Here is an 11825-nt window from a genome sequence, read left to right on the forward strand (position 1 = left end):
CGTCCAGCTAGGTTTTGTAAAAATAAAAACTATGTCACCGTTTTAATATCACTGTTACACAAAAAAGAATGTCAATAATGAAATAATGACAAGAAAACTTTTGAAGAATGTCCTTTAAAATGTAATTAAATAGATGTAAAAACTAATCATTATTTATAATAAGCAAGGAAGAAGGGATAGAAGTCGTTGAGCCGTTGCTTTAAGGAAAAGTGTTACCTATTAACACTATCATAAGGCACATTATAAAAAAAAAAAAACAAAAAAAAAACGTGTGCTGTCGTGATCACCAGATAGGAACGAAGTTCCTTCCTATAAAATATTAATTTCAAATTTTATTCGAGGTCTAAAGGAAACATTTATTCGGGTATATATTTTTTTTATGATTTTTTTATCGATAAAAATCAAAAACTACTTTACAAAATTATCTTAAAACTTTTATTTTATTTACAATGATTTGTAAATATATATAATAATTATCGAATGATATAATAATAATAGCAAACCGCAATAATAATAACTTACAGCCATCACGTAGACTATACATTAGACACTATAGCCATCATACTACACATACCATATACCTACTATACATAAAAATCTTACGCTTTTTTTAACGTTAAGGACGTTTTTTGTCGGCTAGGGTACCACTCCGCAACGCCCCATAAGGAATTTCGGTCCAAAAGGAGAAATCTTGCAAAATCAAACAATTGAAATATTTTACGGTTTATTGTTACGAGGTCGCTTCAGCCGTTCCTGTATATCGTCGACTGCTAGACCGCTGGTCTCCGGCAAGTAGTAGAAACAGAAAAGTCCGGATAAGAAACAGCAAATTGAAAATATGTAGAACACAGGTCCCAGACCTAAAATTGTTTAAAATACATAAGTAAGAAATTCCACATAACTGTAGCAGGATGCATTAGTGATAAATAGAATTTCTGGCAAGCAGTCGTATCGTTTTCAAATATTTTGGGGGTTTTTCGATGTTATTTTTTTGTACTTTTAATTAATATATTTCTTTATTGTTAAATTTTTATATATTTTTTAAAGACAAATAAAAATTAACTTCAATGACTTCGTCTGCGTAGAATCTAACAAAAAAGTTATTGTTCAGTTCGCAGAGTTATAAAATAAATTTCTAAAATAAAAGTAGCTAAAGTTACTCCTTATTACATCAGCTATCTGCCAGTGAAAGTCCCGTCAAAATCGGTCCAGCCGTTTCATAGATTAGCCGGAACAAACACAGACAGACAGACAAAAATTGTAAAAAATGTTATTTTGGTATATGTATGTAACAGGCAATGTTTTTAATATTAAAACAACCGCAATTCAATTTTATTTATTTGTATAGATTATAGTTATGATTATTAACTGCCGAAATAATGAATATATACATATAACATATAATATGTAACGTATGAGTTTAGATTACAGACATACGCCTGAGTTTGCATTTTTTCCAGTTTTTCAAACACAGCATCGACCACAATATATGCTCACCTTTATTACCGTCTCAAGTTATAGAAATTACATGTAATCGATATAACATGGGTCAAGACTAGATTGATATGTACTAACAACAATTATATTTAATTCTACACGTCTCTTCGGATCGGTATCCACGTACGGTCCACCTGATGTTTAGTTATGGACACCTGTAATATTAGAAGCATCGAAAGCGCGTTGCCGAACCTACTCCGACCCCCAGATCAGTGTTATTTAGATGTGATCTGTAAGGTTGAGGTAATTCCCAAGTCGAGCTGCTTCAGATTTAAAACAAGATATTTTTAGATGAGTCCTACCTAATTACTTTTTTATTTTTTCATTTAAAATTAATATCCAAGGGTTCAAAATGTTGATGCCTTTTGTTAAAAATGCATTATAATACCACAGGCGATTTACTAGAACTACAAAGCGACAGTCCTGTGACTGCCTGGTTAAGCTAGGACGTGGTCCGACGCTGACGGTTTTTTTTTACATAATTACTTAACGATGATAATTTATGTAATTACTGATTACAAAACAACAAAAATACTCACCTACGCTGTTAACAAGAGGGTTGAAAATAAAGAGCACAATAAAGTTACAAACTAAAGCCCATTCCGTCGCGATCATTGACGCCAGACTCTTTACCTGGAAACAATTTTACATTGAAAAAAAATATTAAAATTTATATCATCTATACCATATTGTACTGTTCTTTTATTCTTATTTGTGACAATATTAAAATAACTATTTATTAAAACTAGTGGTCGCCCAGAGATCGAAATTCGACCATAATAAGAAAATTAAATGAAAGAAAACCGAAAAATTATGAAAATGAAGAACCTTTTTAAAAAAAATTTAATTTGACTATAGACTGATAATTAATAAAAGAGATATACGTGTGTGTGTCAAATACATGGTAGTGTGTGGTGTAATGTTTTTTTTTATCGATTTAATTTATTTTTATGCATAATTAAAAAAAAATATTAGCATTCTGCACTCCTTCTCTATATAAACTATAAGTGTGCGAAATTTCATACTCCTCCGTCCGCGCAATTTTCGTAAAAAGGGGTACAAAGTTTTTGCTTCACGTAAAAATATATAGATTAACTAATTCAGTAAAATTATGCTATACACATTTGTAATATTGAAAAAAAAAAACAATATCATTAATACCTCAGGCATGAAAATTTCACCAACGACGACGTAAGGTACCGTCCCAGCACCGATTATGTAGGTGAGGCTGTAGAGGAACATGAACACAGCCGTCAACCAGTTCGGACCCCAGTTTACATGTATTTGAGACCCGAATATTGCGGAACATAGCCCCGTTCCTATAGATCCGTAGATCATTAGTGGCTGCAAATATAAAATAATAAATATCTATACAAATGAATAAAATTGGAGTGTCTGTTTGTAATATTAAAAAAACCGATTTTACTAAATTCATAATTTCATATGTATGTATACGCGGTACATATGCCAAAATAACATTTTTTTGAATTTTTGTCTGTCAGTCTGTCTGTCTAACTGTCTGTTTGTCGGCTAATCTCTGAAACGGCTGGGCCGATTTTGCCGGGACTTTCACTGGCAGATAGCTGATGTAATAAGAGTAACTTAGGCTACTTTTATTTTCATTTTATATCTGCGATCATCATCATCATTCCAGCCTATTGCAGTCCACTGCTAGACATAGGCCTCCACAAGTTTGCGCCAAAATGCGTGAACTCATGTGTGTTGCCCACAGTCTCCACGCTGGGCAGGCGGGTTGGTGACCGCAGGGCTGGCTTTGTCGCACCTAAGACGTTGCTGCCCGTCTTCGGCCTGTGTGTTTCAAAGTCAGCGGTTAGATGGTTATCCCGCCATCGGTCGGCTTCTTAAGTTCCAAGCTGGTGGTAGAACCTTGTTATCCCTTAGTCGCTTCTTACGACACCCACGGGAAGAGAGGGGGACTATAACTGCGAACTAAACAATAACTACTTTGTTGAATTCAACGCGGACGAAGTTGCGGCCACAGTTAGTCTTATATATAAAACTCTCATGTCACAGTTACTATACTCCTCCGAAACGGCTGGACCGATTTTAATGAAATTTTGTGTGCTTATCGGGTAAGTCTGAGAATAGGCCAACATCTAATTTTCATACCCCTAAGTTATAAGGAGGTGGGGTTAAGGGGGTTTATAACATATATGACAAAATGAGGTTTTGCGGGGTCAGCTAGTACATATATATAGATAGATATTTGTATATGTACATATCTGTACCTATAAGAATTTGACTTGGTACTTGGTTTTTTATTATGTGTCATGACTTACAGATTTATCGTAAAAAGTAAGGGTTAAAAGAACTTATAAAAAGAAAATAAATATAACAATAACTTATTATATATTTGAAATTTTTGTAAGGCGTGTAATTTGAATAGATATTTAATGAACTGTTTCATCTAACTTGACGTTTTCGATTATTTCAGATTCGATCAAAGCAGATATTTTTGTTGCAAAATAATTGAATCCACTTATTCCAAACAAAGATAAACAGTCCTACTTACTCTTCTGCCTAACATATCCATGAAATAAGCTGCGATAAGGCTAGCGATGACAGTAACTAATGCGAACAACACACTCGAAACGGTGGCGGACATGGTCGGCAATGCCTGAGTAAACAAAGGGCCAGCGTACACCTGAACCACGATAAGTCCTTGGAATATTGAAGCTGTGTAGAGTGCAATACTGACTACTAATCCTCTTTGTGCTATTCGGGATTTTTCTGGAACAATAAATATTCGATTTATTCCATCAGAGTAACATATCACAGTAACGTATGATGGTCCTGATGGTAAATGGCTTCCGTGGTCTAAGGACAACTGCAATACCAAGACTATCATAAGCGCATTTCTCACCCTAGCCTGTTGTCACAGCACATACTTCTGAGCTCTGGCTACCTCACTCATCACAGGAAGAAAAACTATTTGAGATCACTATGGTTGGATATGGTCTTTTGGAAAGTTAAGGGACTTTTCCCAGTCCTGCTGCTCCAGATTTTGAAACTTCTGAACTTTGTGCAATTTCGCAAATACCCTTTCAGACCCCTATCGATACATTCATCTTTAAGTTATACTTAGAAAATTACGTACTCAAGCATTGCCATTGAGATTTTTTCGTTGTTGCTGCTTCCTGTACATTTAATTCCTGCTTTTCTTCGATTTTTGTATCTGTGTCTGTAAGGATAAATTTTAATTGTTATGTTACAGATTTGTTAAAAAACAGTATTTACGGTATTTTGTTATGAGTTCAACTCACCATCTTCGGGATTTAGAATCCTTCTAATTTTTTCTATCTCTTCGTCAACTACCTTTGAAGTGATTTTTACGTTTCTGTAAAAGGCAACCGATCGTCGCGCTTCCTATAACCAAAGTATATTATTTTCACGCTCGTAACAGTTGTTTCTAAAGTATCAAAACTTTCAAATATTAACTATTCCTGTAGACTGTTTTGTTATTTGATCACGAATGTTTTTTCCAAGATATATATTCAAATTAACGCACTTAAAGAGAAACACACTGAAACGTTTCTAAACATTTCAAATTTGATCCTGATCACATACCACATGCCACGTCGTTTCAAATTTTTTTTTTTTTTTTTTTATATCGCTAGTTCGGCATACAAGCGTACGGCTCACCTGATGGTAAGAGATTACCGTAGCTTATAGACGCCTGCAATACCAGAAGTATCGCAAGCGCGTTTCCGACCCAATCCCCCCAGGGGCTCTGGTCACATTACTCACCAACAGGAACACAATACTGCTTGAAAGCAGTATTATTTAGCTGTGATCTTCTGTAAGGTCGAGGTACTTCTCCAGTCGGGCTGCTCCATATTTTGAGCAAGAAATTCTTGATATGCCCTACCTCAGTTAAGCGTGGTGACAAAACACATGAATTCATGCCATTTTTTGGCGCAAACTTGTGGACGACTATGTCCAACAGTGGATTGTGATAGGCTGAAATGATGATGATGATGATGATTTAGAAAGCTTGTTTCACCCCCCTATTAGAAAATTTTATTTTGTCCGAAAATTGGGCATACTGCTAGCGCTATAGACACGGGGGCAGTTGAAGGTCCATAAATATGTGCATGTTTAGAGTAATCCTTGACTTTTTTAACAAAATGCACAGAAATGGACGTTCTTGCTACATGTTTATGTTTAAAACCTGACCCAGATAAACACGATTCTGCAACCATTCGTCCACATGCAAAAGTTCCAGTAACTGGATGTTTATAAGCTTGTAAGTGCCGAAATATTGAAAAATCAAGATGGCATGTAGCATAAACTAATGCTATTCCCAGGAGAAAAGTTTCAACGCGATGAGGTTTTCGTCATGAGCGTGGGATAATTATAGTGCTAGTAACCTTGAGAGTTTAAAACTTCCGCTACAATCTGATTCAAATATATAGCTATGCATAAAAACAAAAGGTAGTTAAGTTTATCTTACAAATCATTGCACTACATAATGTAATTTGTAAACAAAATATAAACGTCTTAATTTAATCTCGCGTATTACAAACAGTCAGAGCTCTTTATTTAACATTATTACATTTTGATATAATTTACATGGAATATACTTCTTACATTGTAGGTATTATAATGCTATAAACATATTATGGTTATCATGATACAGACGAGCTAAATTAAATATGTTCTATAGGAATATTCTAGATGAGATGACACGTTAGTGCAGAGACTGCTTTAACTGTGTTAAATATTCCATCCCCAAATAACAGAGGTTTGAAGAGATATCGCTCGGTCAGCATTTTTGGTCATTTTAATTAAATATTGGATGTATATCTTTACTTTTATGTTAAGCATCACCTTTTCTTCAATATCAGACGATGCAATTTAGGTGTAACGTACTAATGGTTCATGCAGATGTTTCTCAAGGTCTTTTGTGTTTCTTTTAAACGCGTTTGATCATCGACATTGGTTTTCATAGGTTGGTTAATTATTACTTGACTTTAGTTTAGTAAGCTATTATCTTAATTGATTGTTCGTCGTGAGTTTATTTTTAAAAAAAGATATGGACAGTTTTAATCATACTTTTTCACAATTTTATAAGTACCCGTTCTCGTCCAATATTCAAGAGGTGCAGTGGTGACTCCTTCATAGTACCGAAAAGGACCAAACCCAGCACGGCCACTGACAACCCAACGTAGTTCATAGTATCATAATCCAAAAGTCCTCCCATTACGTATGATACCAACATGCCGAGCCCATAGGACACCATCGAACTAGACATCATGGAACCTCGTATGGAATCTTCGCAAAATTCGCTGACGTATATCGGTACAACGATGAACATGCAACTGCTCAAACCGAACACAAACATGGCGAAGAGTATCGCTTCTACCATTGTGCATGTACACACGATCACCCAGCTTGCCTGAAACATGTAATCAATCATTACCAACGAGCCCTTAGCTAGGCTTTTGGACTTTGTGAAATGAGATGAAAGACGTGTTTACTTAAAGATAATTTTATAAATTCTACTAATATCCTACTCACAAAACTCAATGGTTATTTTTGTTAAACTACCCTGAAATTTATTTTAAATTGGTGTATTTAAAGTTTAGTAAAACTTTTAGTGAATCTCTACATATTTTTAATTAGTTTTGTATTGACACAATTAAGACAAAACTTTTTTTTTAATTTCCAGCCATGTTCTTAATTTCCAGGCAGATAAGCAGATATTCAAATAATTCAGGATAATGTTCTTTAAATAAAACGGTATTTGACGACTAAATAAAAAAAAATCATAAAATATATAATAACACTTACTATTTGCGCCAGGTTGAATACTATACATGCCCATTTCCGTCCCAAGGAATCCATTATATAGCCAGCAAATGGTGTAACTATGATTCCACTGATGGACGATAAGCTACCCAGTAAGGAAACTTCAGTTTCAGTCATGACTCGATTGAGAGTTGTGTTTGGAGATGTGAACAGAACGAGAGTTGATGACGGCCATGTGTATAATATACCCACGGACAGACAGATGAAGCTGACTGAAAAAAAGAAGTTAAGTTAAATTTGAATCAACTTTCATTTTATATATCCAAATTTTTTTTTTCTTCTTTCCAGTCTTGTTGTCTGTTCTTGAGGATCGTCCTACCGTGCCTCGGAGACTACGATAAGATGTCGGTTCCGGTTGTTATAGAATATACTTTATTGCTCACCACTCGTGAAAGGTTTACATAAAAATAGTTATTTTAACATACGCTTCAGCCTGTAATATCCCACTACTGGGCGTAGGCCTCTTTCTCCATCTACGAGAAGGATCAGAGCTCCAATGCGGGTTGGCCGATATATTTCCTACTATGAGTAACGATCGCTATCAGGTGTACATGATAACAACCGGGACCGACGGCTTTACGTGCTCTCCGAGGCACGGTGGGGAGACCCACAAGAACTGCATAAACACCCAGACCACGGGAAACACCTGTATGGCCAATACAAATGTTTGTCATGTGTGGGGATCGAACCCGCAACCGCCATCGCAACAGGTATAATCCATGGCTGTAACCATAGAGTTAGTAATGTACAAAGGCAATCTTATCGCTTAGTAGCAATCTCTTTCAGACAACTAAATAAACATTATGTATGCAAACATAATGCATTTTCGTTGCCTACATAATAAATACGCAAAAAAACATACTTAATACACACACATATGTACACAGAAACATACATTATACATACATAACATGTCTTCACAAGTTTAATAAGAAAATAGAAGATAAAATCAATAAACGCGATGTAGATTGACATAAAATAAACGAATAAATTATAGTGAGATAGTGCACTTTAACTAAATTTTTAAAAGGAATAAGTAGTTGTGCTTTTTTGTTTTTGATTGGCAATGCATTCCATAACTTCCAGAACTGCCTGTACAGAAAATGATATTTTATAAAGTTTGGTATTATGCAGAGGTACCCTCAGTGTGAGGTTCTCTGCTGATCTTGGAGTTTATTGTAAGTTGCGAGAAGTTCAAATTTGTCTTTGAGATTGATCGGTGCATTTTCGTGGAATAATACAGAGTACAATAACGAGAGAATATGCAAATTCCAGCGAAAGCGGGTAAGTAACCATTTGAACCTTGAACGAAATTCAGACACATGATCATATTTGCGCAAATTAATATGAAACGTATGGCGATGTTTTGGAGACGCTCAAGTTTATTCATTTGTTCTTCGGTCAAATTGAGATATCTTGCGTATTCGAGAATGGATAGGATTAGGGATTGGGCTAGGATTTTGGTAGGAATTGGCAGAAAATAAAGCACGCTCAAAAGAGATTATAGTGATGCTATAGTTTTCTGGCCTAACTCTTTATGTTATTGCTCCACGATAACGTAGAGTCTATGTATAGATCAAGGTTTATTACACTCGTACTGCATGGTTTGACAGTCCCGTTGAATGATATTACACACTAAACATAATATTTTAAGATAGTAACAAACTGTAAGTGGTACACACCATGGGCAGACTTATGGCTATTTAGCATATCTTCTAGACGACCAAAGAAATAAACTGATGATGAATCAAATCAAATCAAGATGTAGACATGCCGCTGCTAGGCATAGGCCACTCTCTCTGTATAAAAGAAGGATCGGAGCTTAATGCACCACGCTGCCCGTCTACGGATTGACGGATATGTTCCCTACTATGAATAACGATCGCTATCAGGTATTTATGATAATAACCGGCACCGACATCTTAACGGGCTCCCCGAGGCACGATGGGTAGACCCACAGGCATCTAAACCGGAAAGGAATATTTGATCAAAAACAAATATCCATCCCGAGCGGGAGTCAACATTAGTTGTATTATGCTACACCTTTTTTTTACTGATTTTATCGATTTTAAGGATTCTTTTATTTAATCAAAATCTGATGCTTGTCATATGGTTCTATTTAAATTTAATCGAGATCTGACGAGAAATTTTAGAATAATCTTTGATAACACGTCTTGACTATTTTTAGTCTACCTACGTTGTATTACGTTGTAACACAATTATAAATAATCAAATAGACATACATACATATTTATTACAATACATATGACTAAGTAACAAATTTTTGTATCGAAACACAAACTAATGTCAATTTATGATTAAATCAAATATTCTTTTGTTTGGATCCTCATTTCACATTTATGATTTTGATGCAATAAACATGTTACAATAACAAACATCTTCATGATATCGTTAATTTTATAATTTGCGTTTAGAAACATTTGAAACCCCTAGGCTAGAAGTTTGTGTTATTTTTTACATTTTGTTCATTTCTTCTGACAAGTTAAGACACAACACCTAAACCTATTCCCATTTTAATACATTTCCAGGTCAATTTTTTCGGTTAAGCAGTTTTGTATCCCATTTTAGCCGAATCTTGACTGTACTTACTGTACTAACTTATGTACTCTGATGAAATTGTAGACAATGTTTGGATAGAACTGCGTAAAGCTATTCGTTACAAAGTGATTTTGCTAAATAAGTTGTCTAAAGCAGAGGTATCCAAACTTTTTTCTCATTGAAATTCTTGCCAATCTCAAAATTTTGCTAGTTCCGGTGAACCCTGTGCATGTGCATTGGGTCACTTTGATTAGCCACATGACTCAAGGGAAAGAGGAATTAAAATTTTCGGCTGACCTTTTTTTAGGCCACTCGTTCCATTAAATATTTTTCGGCTAAAGGTTGTGGGCATGCCCACCGTGCCTACGGCAATGGATCCTCCCTGTCGACAGGATGTACTGAGATAAATTTTCGTGGACCCATTGGTTGCGAGTCTATTTTTTGATTTCGCAGGATTATTATAATAACATTTTTCTAAAAATTTTCATAATATTTCTTTTTTAGGTTCTATTAAAGTTGCTTATTAAAACAGGAAATTGTAGAAATAAATTTTATAATATAAAAGAGAAATTCATGCTAAAATATTATATATATAAAAAAATATTTCCATCACACCTCCACAGCGGATTCCTTGCTATATCTACATATTTCGATTTTTTTTTTTCGAACCAGATCTCCTCACCATAAACTCCATCACCACCAAACACCAACACTTCAACAGTAATGATACTTTAAACTTCGTAACAAAAACAAATGCATCATTTCGTACTTACCGACAACAGTAGCTAAAACTTGAAAAATTACAGACATTTTTTAACACCTTAAATAGCTATTACAAATAATACATTTATATTTTTACTACGAAGTAGTTGTCACTGCGATTATTAAGATATGTCTAATCACACAATTCACGAGAATCGCGCTAATGTGAAGGATGTTTATATATGAACGAATGTAGAAGATAGCAGACATATGGACCTGTAGTAAGAGAGAAACTTTTATTGTTTTGTTTCCAATTGTTAAGCTCTTAAGCTAATAGATCTCTTTTTGATAATACTTTTATCACTAATAAGGTACATGAGCAACATTTAGTCAGTCAGTCAGTCAGTTCATATATGCTTTAAAATATCAAGCTGCATATTCGAGATTTTTTTTTATATCTGTGTAATGTAACTATGTATGTTTTAAATTGCGTGGTTTTGATTTGTGTGGCAGTGACCATTGGCATTTTCGGCGACGTAAAACATACTGTGGAAATACATGTGGAAATAATTGTGTTTGCTTGCAAACGAAAAAAAAACCGACTTCAATTACATCGACAAGTAATACAACGTAGATCGACGAAAAAATAGTCAAGCAACTACGCGTTATCAAAGATTACTCAAAATGTAGTTATCAGATCTCGATAAAATTTATATGTGACTACATGATAAACATCAACTTCTGATTAAATTAAAAATTATCAAAATCGGTACACCCAGTAAAAAATTATTGCGGATTTTCGAGAGTTTCCCCCGATTTCTCTGGGATCCCATCATCAGATCCCGGTTTCCTTATCATAGTACCAAACTAGGGATATCCCCTTTCCAACAAAAAAAGAATTATCAAAATCGGTACATCCAGTAGAAAGTTATGCGGTATAATACAACGTAGGTCGACGAAAAAAGCGTCAAGTAAAAACGCATTATTAGATATAATTCGAAAAGTAGTTGTTAGATCTCAAATAAATTTAAATGGGACCAATTGGCACACACCACCTTTCGATTAAATCAAAATTTGTCGAAATCGGTCTACCGGGTGAAAAGTTCTGATGTAACATACATTAAAAAAAAATACAGTCGAATTGAGAACCTCCTCCTTTTTTGGAAGTCGGTTAAAAAATTGTGAGATACAGTTTAATATATAAGACCTCATCTCTTGATACGTACACTGCCCGT

The 11825-nt window shown here is 34.7% G+C and overlaps 1 protein-coding gene across 1 annotated transcript; it reads right to left on the bottom strand.

Moving 5' to 3' along the window:
• Positions 1-711: 711 nt before the first annotated feature.
• LOC123665750 (facilitated trehalose transporter Tret1-like) lies at positions 712-10698 on the bottom strand. Its single transcript, XM_045600010.1, has 9 exons — positions 10662-10698; positions 7312-7541; positions 6596-6916; positions 4782-4884; positions 4616-4699; positions 4031-4248; positions 2659-2841; positions 2037-2130; positions 712-860 (listed from the first exon to the last, which is right to left on the bottom strand). Exons 1-9 carry the CDS (start codon positions 10696-10698, stop codon positions 718-720), a joined length of 1413 nt encoding a protein of 470 aa, XP_045455966.1. The 3' UTR covers positions 712-717.
• Between the last annotated feature and the right edge of the window lie 1127 nt (positions 10699-11825).

This window comes from Melitaea cinxia, chromosome 24 (assembly GCF_905220565.1).
Source record: "Melitaea cinxia chromosome 24, ilMelCinx1.1, whole genome shotgun sequence".
NCBI classification, from domain to species: domain Eukaryota; kingdom Metazoa; phylum Arthropoda; class Insecta; order Lepidoptera; family Nymphalidae; genus Melitaea; species Melitaea cinxia.